At 54.1% G+C, this 21,538-nt stretch overlaps 6 protein-coding genes across 6 annotated transcripts in view; 4 read left to right on the top strand and 2 right to left on the bottom strand.

Annotated features, from left to right (window-relative positions):
• The window catches only part of MONBRDRAFT_25133 (uncharacterized protein), a gene marked incomplete at both ends in the record, with an annotated part of 5,974 nt that extends 646 nt beyond the window's left edge, over positions 1 to 5,328 (top strand). Inside the window, 15 exons of the mRNA XM_001745442.1 lie at positions 395 to 477; positions 874 to 1,097; positions 1,213 to 1,665; positions 1,781 to 1,828; positions 1,935 to 2,255; positions 2,404 to 2,439; positions 2,511 to 2,885; positions 3,009 to 3,084; positions 3,253 to 3,364; positions 3,488 to 3,601; positions 3,705 to 3,834; positions 3,900 to 4,074; positions 4,178 to 4,489; positions 4,606 to 5,137; positions 5,223 to 5,328. Of these exons, the coding sequence (XP_001745494.1) occupies positions 395 to 477; positions 874 to 1,097; positions 1,213 to 1,665; positions 1,781 to 1,828; positions 1,935 to 2,255; positions 2,404 to 2,439; positions 2,511 to 2,885; positions 3,009 to 3,084; positions 3,253 to 3,364; positions 3,488 to 3,601; positions 3,705 to 3,834; positions 3,900 to 4,074; positions 4,178 to 4,489; positions 4,606 to 5,137; positions 5,223 to 5,328 (3,097 nt within the window). The remainder of the gene's footprint in view (positions 1 to 394; positions 478 to 873; positions 1,098 to 1,212; positions 1,666 to 1,780; positions 1,829 to 1,934; positions 2,256 to 2,403; positions 2,440 to 2,510; positions 2,886 to 3,008; positions 3,085 to 3,252; positions 3,365 to 3,487; positions 3,602 to 3,704; positions 3,835 to 3,899; positions 4,075 to 4,177; positions 4,490 to 4,605; positions 5,138 to 5,222) is intronic.
• An 863-nt stretch (positions 5,329 to 6,191) lies between these two features.
• MONBRDRAFT_25134 (uncharacterized protein) lies at positions 6,192 to 10,014 on the bottom strand (the record flags this gene model as incomplete). Its single annotated transcript, XM_001745589.1, has 14 exons — positions 6,192 to 6,259; positions 6,387 to 6,735; positions 7,006 to 7,320; positions 7,428 to 7,469; positions 7,521 to 7,621; positions 7,691 to 8,174; positions 8,292 to 8,480; positions 8,710 to 8,778; positions 8,875 to 9,033; positions 9,112 to 9,213; positions 9,368 to 9,470; positions 9,571 to 9,663; positions 9,752 to 9,831; positions 9,904 to 10,014. The coding sequence occupies 14 exons, from the start codon at positions 10,012 to 10,014 to the stop codon at positions 6,192 to 6,194; spliced, it is 2,265 nt and encodes a 754-aa protein (XP_001745641.1).
• Positions 10,015 to 11,043: 1,029 nt separating this feature from the next.
• On the top strand, positions 11,044 to 13,850 carry MONBRDRAFT_25135 (uncharacterized protein; the record flags this gene model as incomplete). The annotated part of the gene is made up of 13 exons (XM_001745443.1): positions 11,044 to 11,240; positions 11,367 to 11,483; positions 11,595 to 11,685; positions 11,904 to 12,021; positions 12,167 to 12,240; positions 12,369 to 12,420; positions 12,523 to 12,665; positions 12,790 to 12,876; positions 12,968 to 13,127; positions 13,284 to 13,367; positions 13,477 to 13,538; positions 13,627 to 13,675; positions 13,783 to 13,850. The coding sequence occupies 13 exons, from the start codon at positions 11,044 to 11,046 to the stop codon at positions 13,848 to 13,850; spliced, it is 1,302 nt and encodes a 433-aa protein (XP_001745495.1).
• A 423-nt stretch (positions 13,851 to 14,273) lies between these two features.
• Positions 14,274 to 15,964, top strand: MONBRDRAFT_7930 (uncharacterized protein; the record flags this gene model as incomplete). Its single annotated transcript, XM_001745444.1, has 5 exons — positions 14,274 to 14,388; positions 14,606 to 14,779; positions 14,883 to 14,929; positions 15,060 to 15,631; positions 15,856 to 15,964. The coding sequence occupies 5 exons, from the start codon at positions 14,274 to 14,276 to the stop codon at positions 15,962 to 15,964; spliced, it is 1,017 nt and encodes a 338-aa protein (XP_001745496.1).
• Positions 15,965 to 16,818: 854 nt separating this feature from the next.
• On the bottom strand, positions 16,819 to 18,632 carry MONBRDRAFT_25137 (uncharacterized protein; the record flags this gene model as incomplete). Its single annotated transcript, XM_001745590.1, has 4 exons — positions 16,819 to 16,896; positions 16,940 to 17,055; positions 17,194 to 18,399; positions 18,560 to 18,632. The coding sequence occupies 4 exons, from the start codon at positions 18,630 to 18,632 to the stop codon at positions 16,819 to 16,821; spliced, it is 1,473 nt and encodes a 490-aa protein (XP_001745642.1).
• Positions 18,633 to 18,967: 335 nt separating this feature from the next.
• The window catches only part of MONBRDRAFT_36937 (uncharacterized protein), a 3,951-nt gene continuing 1,380 nt past the window's right edge, over positions 18,968 to 21,538 (top strand). Inside the window, exons 1-11 of the mRNA XM_001745445.1 lie at positions 18,968 to 19,112; positions 19,216 to 19,315; positions 19,439 to 19,663; positions 19,822 to 20,011; positions 20,130 to 20,213; positions 20,298 to 20,425; positions 20,537 to 20,610; positions 20,730 to 20,856; positions 20,949 to 21,080; positions 21,198 to 21,271; positions 21,375 to 21,438. Of these exons, the coding sequence (XP_001745497.1) occupies positions 19,062 to 19,112; positions 19,216 to 19,315; positions 19,439 to 19,663; positions 19,822 to 20,011; positions 20,130 to 20,213; positions 20,298 to 20,425; positions 20,537 to 20,610; positions 20,730 to 20,856; positions 20,949 to 21,080; positions 21,198 to 21,271; positions 21,375 to 21,438 (1,249 nt within the window). The 5' untranslated portion in view covers positions 18,968 to 19,061. The remainder of the gene's footprint in view (positions 19,113 to 19,215; positions 19,316 to 19,438; positions 19,664 to 19,821; positions 20,012 to 20,129; positions 20,214 to 20,297; positions 20,426 to 20,536; positions 20,611 to 20,729; positions 20,857 to 20,948; positions 21,081 to 21,197; positions 21,272 to 21,374; positions 21,439 to 21,538) is intronic.

The following is a 21,538-nucleotide window of genomic DNA, read 5'->3' on the forward strand; positions in this document are numbered from 1 at the left end:
CGCTTCTTGGGCCCCCACAAGTTGTCAGCAGAAAATTCTCCTGAGAAGGCTATCATCCTGGCTCTACTTTTTACCGTCTCAACTATACAAATTTTGATCGACCGTTACGGTTCTCGGCGGTTTTTTTGTTTCTCTCACTTGCCTCTCTGAGTACGCGCGCCGATCAAACCAGTAGCCGTTACTTTTTTTTTTTTCATTTTTCCCTTTTTTTTTCGAGGATCAGGCTCGACTTGATTCGGCGAGCCGTACACTTGCTTGAGCAGAGTCGGCTGCAGCCTTGACCTGCCCACGCCCACGGTTGACGCGTTTGAGCCTTCTTTTGCCCAAGGCAAGGCGTCCTGCTTGTGGAAACGAGCTGCCATTTGAACGGTTGTTCTCAGGGGTCCTCGGGCAGAAGCGGCATCGCGCGCCAAAACCGATCTGCCTCGAAACTGGCTCAGCAGCAGACCGCCGTCATGCCCAAGACCCAGACTCTTGGTAAGAGCAACTCTTGAACACCTTGGGTGGCCGATGCCGCTCACTCTTGGCAAGAACACTCATCTGGCTATTGTTTTTGAGTTGGCAGACGACCTGATCCTGTTCTCGCGCGCCAGCCCGCAAAACCGTCGCTCCTTGGCGACTGGTGAAGCTCATGCTTTGACCTCACGCGGTGCGACTGCTTTGCCTCCTACAATGCCATGGCTTCTGGACCCTTGTGTTTCTGTTTCTCTTGTTCCTCTCCTCTCCTTGTTGAGCGTCGTCATTTTCTTGTTTGCTCTTTTCCTCCCGCCATCCTTCTCTATAACCTCTCTGTCCTCTGTTCCTGCCTTTTCTGATTTTCGAGAAGCCCCGTCTTATCCGAAACCTTGATTATGCCTTGGGCCGCCTGCGCAGATGAGACCCCAATCGTCAACCTGAAGTCGGCTCCCGAACCACACCTCCCGCAATCCAAACAGAATGGCGTTGTGGCCAGCGCAGCCTCCACCAAATCAGACCAGACCGTTGTCGAGCATCGCATCACCGCTCAACAAGACTCGCCTCTGAGTCAAAATCCATCCAGCTGCGCTGAGGAGGATAATCGCGAACCCCTGAGCCAAGGCATGACCAATCGCAAGCTTGTTTTTGCTGGCACAGAGCCCATCGGACACTGTTGTTGCGACCACCGTCGTCGCTGCCGACGCCCCAACCTCGCCCGACGCTGACGTACCCAATCTCGTTGAGTCTTTGTCCCAGACCCAAGCGAAAGCATCCAGCCCCACCCAGGCCCAGTCTCGTGCAGAACCCTGTGAAGATGACAATTTGTCTGTTCACGAGGATGACCCGGACTGGAGCACACACCGCTCTGATGAGGGCCTTATTTACTACTACAACCACGTAACAGAAGAATCTCGCTGGGACAAACCCGATGCCCCTTGCCTTCCCCTGGACATGGCGAGCCTCAACGATGAAGAACATGAAGCCGAGACTGAAGCCGAAGACAGCCAGGCGCTGCACCCCGAATCAGAAGACGTCCTTCTAACGGAGCAGGAACCTGTAGCTAGCAATGACGACAAAAAGAAGAAAAAGAAGAAGAAGACGAAGAAGAAAGCTTCCATCCAAACCTCGGATAGCGCCTCCACTGACAAGGCCAGGAGCTCCCGTTCCAAAAAGTCTTCCAAGACAGCTTCTCAGCCCGAAGAGGATGAGGTCTGTTGGCGTCCAGGATGCTAACACCTCAAGTCTTTCACGTTGATACCGTTCTGTGCTTAGTCTACCTCACCCCCCATTTTGACGCCTGGTCACTCTGCTGCATTGGTTACAGGCACCACTTGCCAAGCGTCCCCGCCGTGCCAGCACTGCCAACAGCATGGTACGCTTGCTCGTTCGACACTGCTTTTCACCCCTGTTCTTTCTTTTTTGATTGATATCACCACCTGAGCTTGATGTATATTTCACTGGGCTGGTTGTTTCGTTAGAGTAAGGCTGAACGTGAGGCTGAACGCTTACGCCTCAAGGAAGAAAAGACTGCTGAGCTCCAGCGTGCCAAGGAAGAAAAGGCCGCTGAACTCCAGCGCGCCAAGCAGGAGCGCGAGGCCAAAAAGGCCGAGGAGAAAGCCCAGCGTGAGGCCGAGCGTGCGCGCCTCAAAGCCGAACGCGAGGCCGAACGTCTCAAGAAGCAAGAGGAGAAGCGAAAGGAGCTGGAACAAAAGACGGCAGAGCGTAATGAAAAGCTCCGCCAAGCCGAGCTTGAAAAGGTCAAACGCAAGGAGGAACAAGAACAAGAGCGTTTGCGCAAGGTACGTGGGGCTGTTGCTGCTGCGATTCGTTGTACATGCGCAGCCGCACACCTGTACGCCATTGTCGAATTGGTTGGGAGACATTGGGGCGCTGTCAACCGCGACTCAATCTCATCATCTTGGGTCCGTTTGCTGCTTCTGTTTGTAGGAGGCGGAAAAGCTAGCAGAAAAGGAAAAGAAAGAGGTCAGAAACCTCGTCCCACCCGGAGCTCACGCCACAATGTGCTCACTCGCCCTGTGCCTCAACACTTTTAGAAACCCAAGAAGTTGATGGCTGATTTCATGGGCCGTTTTGTGAAAAAGCAAGCGCCTGTCTCGAAACCGTTGGAGGCGCGTGCCAATGTGGGCCCCTTTTCTTTCCTGGAACCTCCAGAGAACGGCAAACGAGCTCCGCCCCTGCCACTTCCAGACTCGGAGCGCCCATCCATCGAGGACATTGACCTGTGGCTGATGCAGACGTTTGAGCATGGCCAGGCTGAAAATTCCGCCTGCGTCCCGAGCCTCCTGGACGACCATCTTCGCCGCTTTCGCCAACAGCCGCGCACATCGGCTGTGGCCCGCACTTCGCGCCAGGACCGGTCAGCCTACATTCAAGTGGAGGAAGAGCTCGTGCCCATTAAAATGCTGTCGGTAAGTTTTTGCTCTCTCGTGCGTTGCGATGGGCTTGTGGAAACCGGCAAGCACTATTGGCGCATGCCACAATGTAGAGTCAGGGCAAAATGACCTCACCCTTCCCGCTTGCTCGGTCATTAGTTTTGGGAGGATGTGCGCCCGGCCTATCGTGGGACTTTCACCAAGCACTCGACCACAGTGACAGCTCGCAACCCACGTATGTTTGCCGGACGGCTGGGAAGGGGACCAGAATCGGACTTGTGATGCTGCTTGGCTGTCACCTTGGCCCATCGCAAAGCCCTGTGTGCCGCACACTCCTCGTGCGCCAAGCTTACCTTGCCTGCTTGTTTCTGCGTGGTCTGCGTCTGCCGCTCTATGTTGTTAGTGGGCCGAGACTATGAGCAATTGGACTACGAGTACGACAGCGAAGCTGAATGGGAGCCTGAACCAGATGACGGTGATGAATGCCTGAGTGCCGATGAAGACGAAGAAGAGAAGTGCGTCCGCTTTTGTTCACGTGTTTTGGGTGCTTGTCCTCGTGTACTGCAGACCTTTTTGTGTGGCGTGCTGCTCTGGACTTTTTGGTCTGACCCTTCTACGTGCGTGTCGTGCCTTTGTAGTGACGACGAAGAGGATGTGGATGAGGACAATTGGATTGTACCTCATGGCTACCTGTCCGAGGATGAGGGAGGTGATGGTGCTGATGGTGCCGAGGATGACGACGAAGCCCTCAAGTGCGTCAATACTCTTTTTTGTTCCACACAACAAGGCGGTGTCAGAGACGCCCCTCCCTTCTGACAATCCGCCTGCATTTTGGTCTTGATTTGTTTGCTTCAGGACGCCCGAGGTCAAGCGCTCCTGCTCTATCGGCTGCGTCTTTGGTGCCGAGGCCGCTGATCACCAAGTCCTCTCCCAGTATGCAGCTCAGCCGCTGACGCCTTTCCCGATTGATGTCAACGAGATCTTGGTACGACAGACCGAGCTTCTTGAGTCTTCTCCTTTACCAATACGTTCCCTGCTCTGCCACTTTAGACAGGTCTGGGCCGATCTGATCTGACTCTCTCGCCTGTCTTGCCCTATCTTCAGCCGGAAGAATCTGAGAGCAATTTCAAAAAGCCAGCTTTTGCTACCCTGCCGGCAACCTGTCTACCTCGCCTCGTCAACATGATTCACGGTCGTTCAACAGGCATGAAAACTGTTGCCAGAGGTACGAAGGGGTGAATTTGTTCATAACACAATCCACCAGGTCGCACATAGCAATCTGCCTCCCAACGCTTCGTCACATGCCGGCTCCCTTGTCTTTGCTGCAGCAATGCAATCGGAGCTGCCCGATGAGGACCTTCCCAAGGCTGCTGTTATTCGACAACTCCGCGAGCCCGATTTTGTGACCAAGGTCACGGTTGAAGGCTGCTCGCGCCCAATTTGGCGCGTGAGCGAGGCGCAACTGCAAACCCACAAGGCCACCAAGCTCCCGTTTCCTCATCCTGACGAATTCACACAGCCAGAAGAGCCCGACAGCAGCCCCAAAAAGCCTGCCCTTGCCACCCTTCCCGAAGCTTGCTTGCCTCATCTGGTTAACATGATTCATGGCCGATCAACAGGCATGAAGACCATCGCGAAAGGTTTGTTGCTTGCAGAGCGGTTCTTGAAAAGTGGCCCCGCCCGATTGATACACACCACGCTGTCAGGAACAGACCGCCACTCACAAACAGGCCTTCTGCCGCGCTCCGATGCTCAGACCTGCAAAAGGAGCTGCCCGAGGAAGACATTCCCAAGGCTGCCATCATTCGTCAACTGCGCGAGCCCGATTTCGTGACCAAGGTCACGGTCGAGGGCTGCTCTCGCCCGATCTGGTGCGTTAGTGAGACTCATCTAAAAACTCACCAAGCAACCAATCTACCCTTCCCGCACGCTGACGAGTGCAAGCCGAGCAGTAATTCCCCAACCAGCGAAGGTCCCGAGGCTGCAGCTGCTGGTGCGGCTCTTGATGATACCACTGCACCAAAGAAGGCCAAGGCTAAGCGCAAGCTTAAACCAATTGCGACTTCAGCAACAGACGCTGCAGAGCCGCACACCAAGCGAGCCAAGTCTGCATCTCAAAGCTCTTCGCGCAAAGCCAACAAGTCGAAGGGTGGCAAACAGCAGACCCTCGCTGCCGCCTGTGCGCAGAAAGCGTCATCCCGGAAGGTTCAGGTGCAGCTAAAGGCCGGTGTTGAAGAGCCCGTCACCAAGCCCCCACCTCCACCCTTGCCGACTACAACCACCCCTTGGTATGTGTGCCTCCGAACTGACTTACCTCGTTTTGTCCTCGGCTACGCGTTATACTGGGTGGTGCTCATCTGACCCATTATGCAGGCTGCGCTACTTGGATGATAACAGCAAGCGTCCCTATTGGTATAATACGGAGACCGCAGAAACCACGTGGTTGGAACCTGCCATGCCCTGGATCATGGCCGAATGAGAGACCCCTTGTATCTCATCGCGCGCCAGCTCATGCCTAGCGGCTGGTGTTTTGGGTACAATTGCTTTGAATTGTTTCCCTTGTGCCCCCTGTCATCCGTTTGACAAGGGCAATGTATATTGTTTATCCTCGCTTTGGCCTGAGGCCTAATTTTGTTTTTCTCGCCACGTCGCCTGCACATTGTGAAGAGCTCGACGCGTTGCTGTTGCTATTCTTGTCCTGTTCCTGTTCTTGTTTCTGCTTACCCTACTCTTGGATCGAGACCTTTACATTGTTCGTGTGATCTTGCAGCGCTTCTTTGTTGCTGAGTTGTATTCTCGTGTTGAGTAGATGGCTTTGCCTTTTCTTGGTTTGACCTTTGAGTTGTGCCTGTTGCCGTTGTTTGTTGTTAGCCTTGATTGCGGTTTTGTGTCCGTTTGCCCACCCGGTTATTTACTTAGTCGCTCGTCTGCGACTTCGGCGGGGCAGAACTGCTACGACCTGTTGTCCTGGACTATTACTGATTGTCGTTCCCTGATGTCGTTGCTTGAATGACATGTACGAAATCGATTTCTCATCTCTAATGCGCTTCACAAAGAAAAAAAAAAAGAAGGGGGGGGGGGGTTGGGGGGGGGGTTGAAACAGCATCGTGACAAACCTATCATAATCAAAGACATAAACACGAGGCGTCGCCATGCTTGTCTTCTTCAGAATGCTCATGATGAGATTCCGATGGCGAGTCTGTCGACACTTTACGAAAACAAAGGATACGATATATATAAAGGGCATTGAAGTTGACGCAGAGCCCTCCCAGCGGCAAGGCAGGCAATCGTGTGGGCCTGGTACGTCAACGACTCGGCAACTTTGTTGCGAGTGCAAGGCACTCAAACCACGGACTCGTAATCAAGCTCAGATGCCATTCCCAGAGTAAGGCGGCTAATACCAAAGGAACCTGAAAAATCAATCGATCCCACACAAAACAAGAATAGTGTGAGCCAGATCTCTTGCGCTCTCCTTGTTGACGCTGCATCCCTCGCCGAGTGCACTTCACGTTTACTGGCACGAGCTCAGCGACTTACCTCGCGTGCGAGGGCCCCCCGGACTCAGAGGCAAGCGGAGGGGGAGAGCACTGTGTACTTTTTGGCGCAGGGGAGAAGATTGGGTTGGCGAATTTTTAGGAGACTGCACAATCAGGCCACGACGACGCGCAGATAGACCGGCGGGCGCAGGTTCCTTTCGCAGAGTCACGGGATAGTCCCCGTTGTTTTCCTTATTGCCGCCCGGCGTGGGCAAACGACGAGCTTGCTTGGCAGGACTGGAGCCATCAGTGCCACGTTTTTGCGACGTCGACTCGGTTTCTCTGGCCTTGGAGGTGGCAATGGCACGGCGGTAGGAGTAGTGACTAACACCACTACGTGACGATTCACTCTCCGCGCCCGATGAGGATGGAGGAGCGCGACGAGGCGGGCGTGAAGGGCCATTTCCTCGGCTTTCATGACCATTGCCGCGAGTGGCAGAGCGCTGGCCTTGTGGGCTGTCAAGACCACGTCGGGCGTGCCGGCGGGGGCTAGCGCCATTTGGTGTCTGAGCCCGGTGCGCTTGGCGCGCTGCAGAGTTGGGGTGGCTTCGCGTCACCGGGCGAGAAGCCGATGCCGTAGCGGAGCCATGTGCGGCGCTCACTCTGCGGCGGGCACGAACCGTGGGTGGCGCAACGGGCGTTGCGACATTTGAAGCAGTCTGTGTGGCAGTTGTGGGAGGTTTGCGTGAAGTCATGGGGCTGTACTCGCGCCCGCTTCGGGTACGCTTGGGCTCGCTGGGGCGACTCGGGTGCAACGCGTCAACGGAGAGGGGCTGGAGTATGGAGCCCTCACGCGCATTGCCGGACGGGCGTAGTGTCTGCAACAACTCGTTACTGGAGCTCCCTTCAACATGGGTATCGGCCTCTTCGGATCGCGTCGCGTGGCCGAGCTTCGCGTCTAAAGACGTCGCGGTACCAGGGTTTGATTTGGCGCGCTGCAAGCCAGTGGGAGGAAGCGTGAACAGTGATCAGATGAATGCGACAAGTCTTGACACGCTGGAGCCGAGCCTGTCAGAACGCCGACAACAAATACAAAACTTACCCCGCGAAGTCGACGCAATGCCTTTTTGGCGCTGTCGATCACCTGCTAGCACACCGTGGTCATGCGCTAGTGAATTCAGCGCGCGGCACACACACACACACACACACACACACACACACACACACACACACACACACATACACACACACAGGGGGGCTCGAGTTGATATTGAACACGATAATTCAGAAAGGTTCCTGAAAAGACGGTGCACTGTGCAACACGTTGAGATGATACCTTGCCGTTTGACGAGCCGCCATCCGTACTCGGGAGCCGGGTCTCAGATCGTGGAGAACAGGCTTTGGGAGGGTCGTGAGCTGATGCAGTGGTCGCTTGCGACTGGGTTCCCCAGGCCGCCATGGGCCCCGTGTTGCCAGCCTTGGTTTCAACCATCTTCGACTTTTTGACTGGACTTGCTGCATCTTCCTCGGCCGCCGCCGGTGCACCCATGCCCAGCATGCGCCGAGGATCAAATAGATTGGCGGCCAGTCGCGGTAAGTAGCTGCTAGTGCCGCTGTCCTCGGCGGAGCGCTTGCGGGAGAGGGGCTCCTCATTCTTGCGCTCTGCAGATGATGGTTCTCCTCGACGCCGATCGCGTCGATTGCGACTCCCGGGCCGTGAGGGTGTGGCAGGCTTGCTAGCAGGTTGCGACTTGCTAGCTCCTGCATCCTGAGAACTACTGCCTGTGCCCAAGAGCCAGCTAATGGCACCTCCCAGGCTGCTGCGACGACGACCGCCTTTGATCATTCCCTGCACCCAAGCAAATGACACGGCCGATCACCACGCAGACAAATTTGACGATCAGTCAAACACACCGCAGGTGCTAATGGCGGGGCGTGCTACAAAAGTGTGGTTGGTGTGACGAACCGTCAGCAGCTTAGAAGCGGTTTCTGGGGCCATGATGTCTGCAGTAGCCTTGACACTGCCCAATATCTCGCCGGCTTCGTCCCAGCGACGGAGGAGCTCGGTTACAATGCTACGCCACAGAAGGACTTCGTCATGGTGTTGGCGATGTGTCATGTTTGGAGCCAAGACGGCAGCCATGTTTTCCAGCGTCTGCAAGCCCAACGATTGATGACGCATGTATGGAGTGAGTATGAACTGGCTCAATCGTCCAAGCCAAGGAAAGAAACGGTTACCAGATGGGCCAAACACACAAGGAGAACAAGAGCAAAAAGCACGATGAAGAACAGAATGTGGAATATAACAACCACCGGATGGGAACAGCAAGAAATGCCCGGCTTGTCAGACCAAAGCAGTTTGCTTTTGTCGCAGCAAAACTGACCATGTGGGTCGTCGACTCGGCATCAGATACCAAGCGGCAGACGTCGGCGATATACATGAACAGGTCAAGCTAGATGTCAAATTGAAGGCGGACAAGGAGGGGGGTGATTAGAACGTGACTTTGATCGCGGAAGCTCGGAGTAGGCGACCCCGGCGATGGACTCACGCTTTGTCCAGGCAGGGTCAAAAGGGCGAGGTGCAGACCCTTTTGGCGACCAAGGGAGGACACGCGAGAAGCATCGAAACCATCGCTGGGCTCATCATCGGCAGACTCGGTGGCTTCCCAGAGGTCCAGAAGAGCTTTGCTATGTCGACAGAGTACACCCTGCAAAGACGCCACAGACGTATCAGGTGAAAGAAGCGCCGGTGTTGAGAGGATGACGGATACCGACGCAAGACAAACCTCGGGAAACATTTGCAAAAGGGCCTTGAAGACGGCACATAAGGGCAGAACGTCCGAGTTGAGAATTTCGCGTGGCAGGCTACCTTTGTCCATGATATGAGCCTGTGTCATTCAGCATTCGGGCCAAACGAGACAGCAGACAGATTAGGGCGGGCGAATGCAAAAAGAAGGGGACGAGATGATCTCATATTTTGCCTTGGTATGGAAGCAAAGAAGCTTTGGGTAAGGTAATGGATCGAGGAGTAGCAAGACACACCATGATCGAGTTGGCGCGAGCGCGCGATCCCGAGGCGCGAAAAATGCCTTCGAGCGACAGAAAGTCAAGCTCAAAGAGAGCGTGCATGATTTCGTGCAAAATGCTATTCAGAAGGACCGGGACAAAAAAAACTTTACAGTGAGCGAGTGTCGTGGTACTGTTGATGAGGTCGAGCAAGTCGAGGACTGATCGAGTTTGCTTACGCCGGCACCACAACGGTTTTTTGAGACGGTGGTCGCGTGGTCATCGTGTGCTGCTGCATGGGCAGAGTTACACGCATCGTGCGTTCCGCCCAGCTGCACATAAAGTACGCGTATGCATGCATGAGAAAGCTAACCGCTTCATTGGAAGCCCGAGGCGGCAAGAACAAGCATGCATCCTCACTCAGTGTTGAACGAGGCATCTTTGAAGTTTGTAGCAAAGTACTCAAAGACATTGTCTGTGTGCTTACAACCCTTGGTCATCTATGTGCAAGAACATAAACTGAACATGAGAGCACCAAGGCATATGTGGCGATAACAGGATCCTGGCAATACCTGCAGCGTAAACTTGTGAGAGTCCTTAAGGTTTTGCAGCGCAGCAGCACGCAGCTGATCGCGGTCGGGCCCGACAACGACGTCGGTGAGAAACTGGCGACGACGAGCCATGGTAGCACCGCGGTGACACTTTGGATTACTGATGAGCCCTAAATCAATTACAACCAGGGGATGAGAACCCTTTGCACCAGATCTGTCCGTGACCAAGCACTGGCTTTGTTGAGTCTGCCATGTCGAGAGGGATATATGCGGTCGGGGTCATAGCGGATCTGCTCCAGCGGGGTCACGACGGACTAGCGAAGCAAAGCTTTGCATTAGCTCCCCTTACCCACATCCAACTGGCCAGCCACGCACCTGAAAGCGTCCAAGCGCCGGGTTCTGGTTCCTCGTGCACGCCCTGACACGAGAAGAAACAATGCGGAGGGAGCAGCAAAACGCACAACGCTTGGCACTGATTTGATTGAGTCGATTCAAATTTTGGCGCGAAGGTGGCAACAATCAAAATTGAGAATTCACTACCCGGCCCTCTAATATGAAATGATGACATTGAGTTCAGTCGCTCTCTCTCTCTCTCTCTCTCTCTCTCTCTCTCTCTCTCTCTAAATTCACTCTCTCTCTCTCTCTCTCTCTTTTTTTTTTTTTTTTTGCTCTCTCACAGGTTTTGCGAGGATGGCGGGCTTGGTGGCAGCCGGGGCCCGACGCACGGCCCTTCAGGTCAATCATCATGCACATCATGGCTGGAGCAACTGGCTTCGGTTTGGCAGTTCGGCAGCGCTGCGCTTGACGGTTGATCAGCCCCAATATGCCCACATCTCGCGAGGAACGTATAACAAGGTTCGAAGACTCGCCTTGTGCATCGATTTGCTCGAATTTCGGCGTACCTGTTGATCACCAATTGCGCTTGTAGGTCTCTGATGCTGATTTAACAGCCTTGGAGGCGATCATGCCGGGGCGCGTGCTGAATGGCGACGATACAGCCAGCTACAACCAAGGTGGTCCCCAACCTTGGCTCGCACATACATACACACACAAGTCTCGTGCAAACACAGGACGGGACCCACATGCATACATACACATGTATACGCTTGCATCGATCGACTCATGGCGGCTTTGTTGGGCGAAATATGAAGCGCAGATTGGATGAACAAGTTTCGAGGCCAAACTGCAGCTGTGCTGCGCCCACGGAGCACCGAGGAGGTATCCGCGATCATGCGCTACTGCCACGAGCGAAAACTGGCTGTGACCCCTCAAGGTGGGAACACGGGCCTCGTGGGGGGGTCCGTTCCACTGCATGATGAGCTGATTCTCTCCACCTCGCTCATGAACCAAGTCTACGGGTGAGGCTGGTCTCGCGTTTGCCTGCTCTGCTCGTCAGCCCTTCTTTTTTGGCGCGATTCGAAACACACAGGCTCTGCTGCCTAACCTTGCTTTCACATCGTGCACTGGGTCCAACATGTTTTCAGCATCGATGCTGTTGCGCGCACGTTGACCTGCCAAGCCGGTTGTGTGTTGGAAACACTGAATGCAGCGTTGGCAGAGCATGACCTCATGATGCCGCTCGACCTAGGCGCCAAGGGCAGGTATGTAATCTCTTTCTCGCAGGCACGGCTGCTGCTGCCCTCGAGCACGTGCAAATGGTCGTGGCCAGCCAGTATCGCCTGACCTCGTCAACCTGATCTGTTGGACTTTAGCTGCCAAATTGGTGGAAATATCAGTAGCAACGCTGGTGGACTCCGGTTTTTGCGGTACGGTAGTCTGCATGGCAGCGTTCTCGGCCTCAAGGTACGGTTGGGCGTGTGGGCTTGGCTGCGATATTCCAGAAAGTCTGTCCCGCCTTGACAGGCTGGTTCAGCAGGAGAAGCGGTGGCTACTTGGTATCATATTCCACCATTCATGGCTGAACTTTTTCATTTGCTTATGCTTATTGTTTCCACTTGATCTTTGGACATGTTTTGTCTTGGTTTTTGCATGTGTGCGTGTCCTGCGATGGGCGTGTGCAGGCAGTCTTGCCCAATGGTGATGTGATTGATACGATGAAGGGCTTACGCAAAGACAATACGGGCTACGACCTCAAGCAGTTGTTCATCGGCTCCGAAGGGACCCTCGGGATCATTACGGGTACGTATTTGTGTCTGTGTCGGAGCACGCTGTTTCCCATCTTCCTGTGGTTTCTGTGTGCACGCCGGTTTATGACGACTCTTAACACCGTCGCTTTGTGTTTCGTTTTTTATTGCAACTCTCTGTGACCGATGGGGCTTGATAGAGGTATTAATGGGGGTCGTTCAAAAGCCGAGTGCCGTCAACGTGGCCTTTTTGGCTTGCCCCGGCTACGACCAAGTGAGTGCTGGAAATCCACAAAAGGCACACGTTTATTCGCTTGACTTGGGGCATGTGATGGACCGGCTCGCGTGTGCATCAGATATTTGTATCCGCGCCTAAGTTGGTGTTGAATTCAAACCCCATAGGTGCAACAAACGCTGGTGGCAGCTCAGAAGGGATTGGGAGAGATCTTGTCAGGTTTGTCCGATCGACGCTCGCCTCACTCGCGCTGGGGCGACATTGACTCGAAGCATCGCTATCTTGTGCTCACCCGCGCCGCCGGTGGTTAACATGGGCCAGCTTTTGAATTTCTCGATCACGAAGGCATGCGCTGCGTCAATGAAACGGTGGACGTGCCAAACCCGTTTGACTCGACTGCACCCTTTTACGTCCTAGTTGAGACACATGGCTCCAACAGTGAACACGATTATGCCAAACTCGAGGTCAGGGCTCTTTGATGTTCTAAAAAGGATGGCCTGTGCCATGAAGAAGCAGCAATGAGGGGTTGGAGCTGTGGTCTTGCTTCCCCACGCTACCTCTTCATTTCATGTCTAAACGACTATGCAGGCGTTTCTGGAGAATGCTATGGAGACGGGCTGCGTGGTGGATGGCGTAGTGGCACAGGACGCCACTCAAGCCGCCGCATTGTGGCAGGTAGGATGCGTCGGGGTGGCGCAGGACTCTTGTTGCTTGAAACTCATCCTCCCCAAAAACCATGTGCATCGTCGTGCGAAAATGAATCCAGGTGCGAGAACGTATCACCGAGGGGCTGCAGCATGACGGCGTGGTCTACAAGTATGATATCTCGCTGCCAGTACAGCACCTCTACAGCTTGGTCGAAGCCATGCGTCCACGGGTAGCCGACCTGGCGACACGCTGCGTTGGCTTTGGTCATCTCGGTGACGGTGTGTGCCAACTATTTTTGTTGTGGTTGTTATTGTTGTGGTTGTTGTTGTTGTTGTGTATTAGCAAAGTTTTTGATTGTAATTTGCCGCCTTGGCGCCTGCTGCGTTTTCCCCTGACTGCTTGTTTTGACGCGCTCTTCTCTTTTCGATCTCCAGGAAACTTGCATTTGAACATCACCAGCCCCACGGCGAGCGAGGAACTTTTTGCACAGATTGAGCCGTTTGTCTACGAGTTTACGCGTACGCCCGGTCGACCTGCCTGACTACAATCATGCCCGCCGTTCGTTTGACAGCCATTAGAAAAGCTCACGTTGGAAATGCTACATTATGCTTCCGTTTACGCCTGCAGGGGAACACCGTGGAAGCATATCTGCGGAACATGGTCTGGGCCTGATGAAGGCGCGCCATATTGTACGTTGCTTTGAAAGGCTCGCCGCCACGTGCTTGCGTACTGGTCGTTGACGGATACTTTGGTCTGTCATGCGCGGCTACCTTGCAGCATTACTCGCAGCCAGCCGCCAACGTCACTCTTATGCGCCAGCTCAAAGGTCTGTGTATCTGAGCCTGTTGTTCGTTGGGTGCCTTTTGACAGACGTTTGAGCACACGTGCCCACTGACCTTTGCTGCCTTGGTCTCTATGGTTATCGCGTGGCAGGACTCCTTGACCCGCACGGTCTCCTCAATCCCTATAAAACCGTGGAGGAAAATCCCTTGAATGTTTGATTGCTGTGCAGCGCTATTGGGAGACGACCATCGCTCCCCCCATGTATTAATCTACCTTTAGCTAGTTGAACACGGCCTTTTCTGCTTCCTGCTATTTTTTTTTGCGCGCGACCACCATACATCGTCATGGATCGGTCTCCTTCCTAAGCGCCACCAAACCTCCCCTTTTGCTTTTCTCCAATGCATTTGGTTGACCTCGTTTCTTGTCTTTTTTGGGTTTGTTTTGTTTTCACACATGCATGTGGGAGAAAGAGTTTGGAGAGTAGTGATGATGATAAGTTCAATGTCATGTGGTCTGTTTGATGTTGATGTTTGTGCTTCTTCTCTGTGTGTGTGTGTGTGTGTGTGTTTGGTCTCGACATTTTTTTTTTCTTTTCTTGTTCTTTGACGGTGGCAAGTTTGAGGATGGCGAGCTCAAAGACCATGGCCGCATTGCTGGCCCTAGTGGCTGTAAGCATGTTTCACATGGCAGCTGCCCAGTCTATCCTGCCGCAACTGCCGACGCTTAACATTGACATGGAGGCCATCAGCGTGTCCGGTATGCCCCCGCTCCCCGTGTCTCCAACTCCCTCCAAAAAAAAACAAGACATGAGACAACGGATCAAAAAAAAAAAAAAAAAAAAAAAAAAAAAAAGGCAGGCAGGCAGTCATACAGACGACAGTCTTTGGGGTCAAGACTTGGCGTGCCTTGGTCCTGGAATGGAGCGGCGGCTCGGCTGGCTGAAATTGATCACTTTGTGTTTTTCTGTGCCTAGGTGTCAGTGCGGGCGCTGCCTTTGCCATCCAGTTTCACGTCAGCTACTCGCATTCGATCATGGGCGTCGGCATCATCGCCGGCCCGCCTTTTTACTGTGCTGCCGGCAACGTTGACATTGCCGTCAACAACTGCATGCAAATGCCTGACCTGATTATTACCGAGAACCTGATTGGTGCGTCCCCAAGCTCACTCGTTTGCAGAGGACAACAGACCCAAAGGCCGCCTCACTCATTCGGTCATTTAACGATGCTTGTTTTCTCTTTTGTTCGGGGTAGCTGCGACCGAATATGCCTTCACCACGGACACCATTGACGATCCCAAGGTGAGCTTTGACACCATCTGCAAACTAAAAATGAACCTGATTGATCGTAGCGTGCACTTGGCCCGTTTGTGGCGTTGTCTTAGGCAGAGCTTGCCTTCACTCACCCCACCTGCCTGCTCTGCCCTTGCAGTACATTTCCGAGGATCGCGTGTGGGTTTTCACGGGCGAGAAGGACACGGTTGTGGTACCAGGTGTGGTGCAAAAGACGGACGAGTATTATCAACATTGGCTCAGCTCGGACCGGCTCATCTTCCGCACCACTGTGCCTGCCGAGCACGCTTGGGTGACTGACTTTGCCGGACGCAACTGCAGCTACCTGGGTGATCCCTACATCAACAACTGCGGTTTCGATGCGGCTGGCTCGATGCTGACACACTTTTACGATCAAAACTTTACCCGGGCCAAGAGCTTCAACAGCAGCAATCTCATGCGCTTTGATCAGTCAGCTTACGTGGTCAGCAAGACGCCCTCGCTCATCAGCCTCGGCGACACGGGCTACGTGTACATTCCCACCGCCTGCCAGAGCGGCAACTTGACATGCAAGCTTCACGTGGTGTTCCACGGCTGTAACCAGGACCTGGAAACCATTGGCACCCAGTTTGTTGAGGAGACCGGTATGAACGAATATGCCGAGGCCAACAACTTTGTCATCCTCTACCCGCAGGCTCGCCGCAGCAAAGAGGTTCCCTACAACCCCAAGGGGTATGTTGTCCCACTCGGTTTTGCCTTCGTTTGGTTGTATTTTTTTGGTTGTATTTTTTGTCTGGCCCCCCCATCGTCACTCTGGGCATCATGCCCCTTTTGATTGCGAGAGCCTCGTGTCCATGCACCCCAAGTGGAGGGCTAATGTGCGAGTTTGCGGTTTGGAAATGCTGGTACCTTGCTCATCACAACGGCTGGTTGCTTGTTTCTCTCGGGGCCTGCAGTTGCTTTGATTGGTGGGGTTACACCGGCATTGACTACAGCTGCAAGACTGGCTCGCAGGTCCAGACTGTTGCACGCATGCTCAAGGACCTGACAGGCTCGTTTGCTTGAGTCGCTTGCCTTGGCCGCCAATCTCTTCCGATTTTTGGCATGACAAAGAGTGTGGAGGAGTTGTGCGGGTGATCAGAACCGGCACGCCCATAGCCGCGAGGCTGCTCCTCCTCCGTGTCTCTCCACCCTGCACCCATTTTCCCATCCTCTCTCGTTGGGACTTCTTACTTCTTGATTTGTTCGACGTTTGAATCGCCTTGCTTTCATAATTGTTTGCTCGGGTCTGAATCTTGATGAGTTGCCGTTGCACTCTGCTTGAGACTTGTGGCCCTGTGCTTTGATCCAAACTTTTCCGTTGCCTTCTGAACGCCTCATTTGTTGTCGTCCCGCTATTTTCGTTTTGCGCTTTTCCCTGTGCTCGACGATGCTACACGCAGTGTGTTATTGGCCAGATACAATTCGATCAACTATCAGATGCCAGTCAACTTTTTCCAGCATTACCCAAAAAGGTCAAACCGGGTTTCGAAGCTCCACAAACGAACAGCTGTCCCGGTTGTTGGCAAAGGCCGTGTGCCATTGTGCTGCCTGACCCGCTGTGAAATCACTCACGTTGCCACAATGACAGCACAGGTTGTCCACGAAACTGTTTTGAACGGGCATGCAAGGATCATCAACTGTCATATTGTACTGGGCCTGCCATGCGGGCAGAGCACGGTAGGCCATTATATTGACGTAGTTGGGTCCTTGCGGTGGCTGACAAGAGTCGGACTGCCAGCTGAGCCCGCGATCATCGAGGTGCAAGGCAGTTTCAACGTTGATAAAGGTGTTGTTGTACACAATGTTTTGCCGACCACCCCCCACAAAGACCCCCTTTTGGCAGTCTTCAAAATGATTATTAACAATAGTCCAGCCCGTCATCTGATCGTCGAGATAGATGGCCTATGCAGTTCCAGAGGCAGGCAGTAGGCACGACGGGATGAATCCCTGCCTGCCTGAAGCGGAACATGGCAAATACGAGCCGCTGGAGGGACATACCTGCACCGAGGAGTAACCCAGCGCCGTGGGTTCGTGCATGCGCACGTCGATGAACGTGCAGTTTGCAATCACGTTGCCGCGATTGATCCAGGCTTGTCCGTCTTGGCCGCATGAATCTAGGCGGTGTCCATGCATGCAGCGTTGTGCCAGGGACAAGGCATGGTGAGCGGTTTGAGTGATGGTGGCGAGCGGACTGGGACGCGTGCACAAGCAGGTCGTGGACCAATCGTGGCGCTACATGCTTGCTCACGCACAAAAGGCGCCGGTATCCGTCGTTTCAAAGGCCAGGTGTCGCAGCGTGTTGTTGACAAAAATGCAATTGTTCCCGCCCAGATGATCGGCTTCATTGCCTCCACCTAAGATGCCATTATGAGGACCATTTTCAATGACGTTGTTAAGATAGCTGTTACCGACGCCAGCCCAAAAGAGTCCACCCTGATAGGTTCGCTTCCAAAGCGCATAGTCGTGAATGTGATTGCCATCAACAACGTTGTTGCTGGGCACGAGGGAGGTGCGGTTGCCGCCGGTCACGCTGAGGCCCATGCATGCGAGATTAAAAAAGTCGCTGTTGCGGACCTGATTGTTTACACCATGCACTTGTGTGCCGTTACCGCCATGGTTGGCAACCACAAGCCGCTCAAGCAGCGCTCCGCGTGCATCGGGCAGGACAATGCCGGACCCGCGTGCATAGGCTACCGTGAGGTCGTGCAGATGCAATGCCGTGGCATTGGGGGTGAAGATGGCATGAGGTAGGGTGGAAAGCACCGCCGAAAAGTCTTGATTGGATGGGTGGACTCCAGGTGGAAACATGACGGTCAGCCGCCCGCTCGCTCGGTCGATGTAGTATTCGCCAGGGGCATCGAGCTGAGATTGCGCATTGATGGCCATCCAACGGCCGCCCACCTGAGGGGTGGCCGTGCTAGTCGTCATGGCGATGGTGCCGTTCCTGGTGCTTACATTGGCAACAGCAACAAATTCATCGGACCAGTCGTAGACCCAATAGCCATGAAGCCAGAGATCGGGATCCTGGGCCAGCGCGGTGAGGGGGGCCGAGGCTTCGGGCACAAAGGTTTGCGCGTCGGTAACGTTGGCGATGCGCCCCCATTGCCAGGTGCCGTTGGCAGCCACATTGGGCCAGCGCGCAAGCCACAGGCGCTGATTGTTGACGAATAGCTCGGTTTTATTGTTTTGGCAGTCCTTGAGACCACCGGAGATGAGCGTGCCGTAATCGGTCAGGCCAGCAGCGCGAAGATGCAGCTCGAAAATACCATTTCCAAGATCTACAAAGTTACTGGCGTTGAGCTCCGTTCCCGCACTGAGGACAGTTGAAGCGGCGCTGTGGCCGTGTAGCTCAACAGGACCTAGTCCTGAGAAGTCTAGGGGCTGCTGCAATGAATGCGTGCCAGGACTCAGCTCAAAACGCAGGCGGGCCGTGGCGCTGTGCGGTTGGGCGCGGACATCTGTCAGCGCATCAGCGAGCGACATGTAATGCATTGGTGTCTGCGCATCCATATAAACGGTAACCTTGCTCTGTCGCTGTTGTGGTACCCCCTGCACCCTCTGCCGGCTCAAGACCATCGAGGCAAACAGGACAAGGCCCACCGCCCGCACCGAACGAACCGCGGCCGTAGGGATCGCGCTCACTTGCTGCCTTGCCATCCTGCTCTGTTGATGTTTTGAAAAAGGCTGACATCGGCCGTCTGACAAACAGCAGCTCCTCTGTGCTGAGTGCTCTGCGAAATCATAAAATGTTTTAATGATCTTTTTCTAGCTTTAACCGTTTACTATTTCGCATAGCATTATCAAGTTGAAGAAGAAGGTTATCTTCAGTAGTGAAGACTTTAATGTGGTTCTCAATGCACATACAATTTCATTCAACGTCATAAATTATCGACTTGTTGCAGTTTCTGATGAGGGAGTCGAAGAATAAATAAATAACGCAATCCACCTCTCTCTCTCTCAAACTCTCTCTCTCTCTCTCTCAAACTCTCTCTCTGCGTCTCGTCATTTTCTGCTCTCTGCTGAGTTGCACCACTGACAACGACGACCTTCTGGTGCTGGCGGCTGCGTTGTTGCGTGCGTGCGTGAAGGATTGACCTGCGACGAGCAAACACCATTCAAGATGGATACCAAGCTGCAGGAGCAATGTGGGTTCTGGCTCAAATATGACAAGGTGCGCTGTCTGGCCCTGCCGAAGGCGCCACCCTGCCAACACGCTGACCTGGCCCACTCACTCACGACGCATCCTGCTGACATCCGTTGGGACAAACCAACAGTACCCGGATACCCTGGAAGAGGCAAAGCGCCTGTTTGCTTCGATGGACACGGAGGAAATTGAGCGCCGCTTCGGCAGTCGCATGACCTTTGGCACGGCTGGTGTGTGGTTGTGACCATTGGTTTATTTTTTTTTTCCCCATCCGTGGCTGCTCGTACCTCTTCTGCGCAAGCCTCGTCGGGTTCGCGGCAAGGCCTCACAACCTCTCCACGCTCATTCCTCAGGTTTGCGTGCGCCCATGCAAGCTGGCTGGGCTTGCATGAACGACTTGACCGTGATCCAGGCCTCCCAGGGCCTCGCCAAACACGTTCTCGAGCACACTTCTGCCAACAACCACCTGGCCTTCCGAGTCGTCATTGGCTTTGATGGTCGCCACAATTCTTCCCGCTTTGCCATGCGCGCCGCCCGGGCCTTCAAGCAGCTGGGTGCTGAAGTGTATCTCTTTGGAGGTGTGTCCGCCACTGTTTGCCATGCCACACCGGTTGACTAGTTTGAGCACTGCCGCCGTCGCAGCAGCAGCAGCAGCAACAACAACTACAACTACAACTACAACAACAACAATTACATGGTCTAATGTGTTAACCCGCTGCCCCTGAAACCACGCTAGAAATGGTGCCTACACCTTTTATCCCCTTTGCTGTGAGCCACCTGCAGTGCGCCGCTGGTATTATGGTCACGGCCTCGCACAACCCCAAGCAGGACAACGGCTACAAAGTCTACTGGTCCAATGCTGCGCAAATCATCAGCCCGACCGACAAAGAAATTGCCGCAAAGATTGAGGACAACCTCGAGCCCTGGTCAGACAACTGGCTTTGCCTCGCTCATGAGCATTGATTGCTTTTGTGTTCACATGCACTTTGGTCACCTTTCGCGCGGTTTGCTGGATGCTTGCCCTTTCTCTGCCCCTCGCTTCAGGCCCCAGGCGTGGGATCCGTTGACTGAAGGTGACACCGTTGATGCGCTGGCAGAAATTTCCGACGCCTATTTCCAAGCCGCCCGGTAGGCTTTCGGCCCTTCCAGATGAGCGATCAGAGCCGAAGGGCCGGGTTATGCAGATGTTTTGACAATGGTGTACACATGCAGGCTCATTGCTTCACCTCACTGCTTTGTGAACATCTCGTGCACCCCTACTGGCACTATCAGCTCGCAGCAGTATCTGGCCAGCAGCATCGATCGTAACAAACTCAAGATTACCTACACCGCCATGCACGGTACGCCTTGGCACTGGAAGGGACCGGGGTGGTTGCCCAATGCCCATGAAAGACTCTCAAGGTGAAAGGAGTGCATGCTCACACTCATGGACTTGCGTCTGCATTCCACAGGCGTCGGCTATCGCTACGTTGAGCAAGTCTTCTCGGCCTTTGGCCTCCCGGGCTTTATCCCCGTTGCTGAGCAGGTAACACTTCTCAAATTCTTCCATTTGCTTGGCGTACAGTATTTCATCGAAAGCCCAAAGTATGCCTGAGCCGAGCTTTGCTTCGTACCACCGCCTCATTTGTCCCCCACATCGAGTAGGTCCAACCTGACCCCGAGTTTCCTACTGTTGAGTATCCCAACCCGGAAGAGGGCAAGGGGGCCCTGCAACTGGCCATGGCCACGGCTGAGCGTCACAGCTCTGGCCTCATTCTCGCCAATGACCCCGGTTGGTGCAATGAACCGGCTGATTTTGTTGCAAGGCTGTCCCTGGGCCGTCAGGCTGGCTCAAAATTACTGACTCGGTCTGTTCGGGCTTAGATGCCGATCGCCTGGCCATTGCCGTGCTGCACGATGGCAAGTGGCACATCCTGACGGGCAACGAGATTGGCAGCCTCTTTGCGTGGTGGCTCGTGCACAACTACCGCACTCAGCACCCTGGTGGATCCATGGGTAAGTGGCGCAAACGGCTGCTGGATTGCATTGGCTGGCCAGTTTCTCGGATCTCGGCCGTCAGGCGGCGCTGGAGACCTGTTCTAGATTGGCTTTGACTTTGATGCGTGCATTTAGATAATGTGTTCATGCTCGCCAGCACCGTGTCCTCGAAAATGCTGCAGACCATGGCCAATGTTGAAGGTTTCCAGGTACATACCCGTGCTTCCAATATCCCACAGAGCCAGCGTTGGCAAAATGTTAGACTTGAAATCGCTTCGGCCCAGCTCTTACTCCCTTGTGGCGCATTGCCAGTTTGACGAGACCCTGACGGGCTTCAAGTGGCTCGGCAATCGCGCAATCGATCTCATGTCTGCCAGTAAGCACACACACACTTTTCCTATTATTTTTTTTTTTTTTTTTTTTTTTTTTTTTTTTTTTTTTTTTTTTTTTGGGGGGGGGGGGGGGAAGGGGAAAAT

This window comes from Monosiga brevicollis, genomic scaffold, assembly GCF_000002865.3.
Source record: "Monosiga brevicollis MX1 MONBRscaffold_9 genomic scaffold, whole genome shotgun sequence".
In the NCBI taxonomy this organism is placed as follows: domain Eukaryota; class Choanoflagellata; order Craspedida; family Salpingoecidae; genus Monosiga; species Monosiga brevicollis.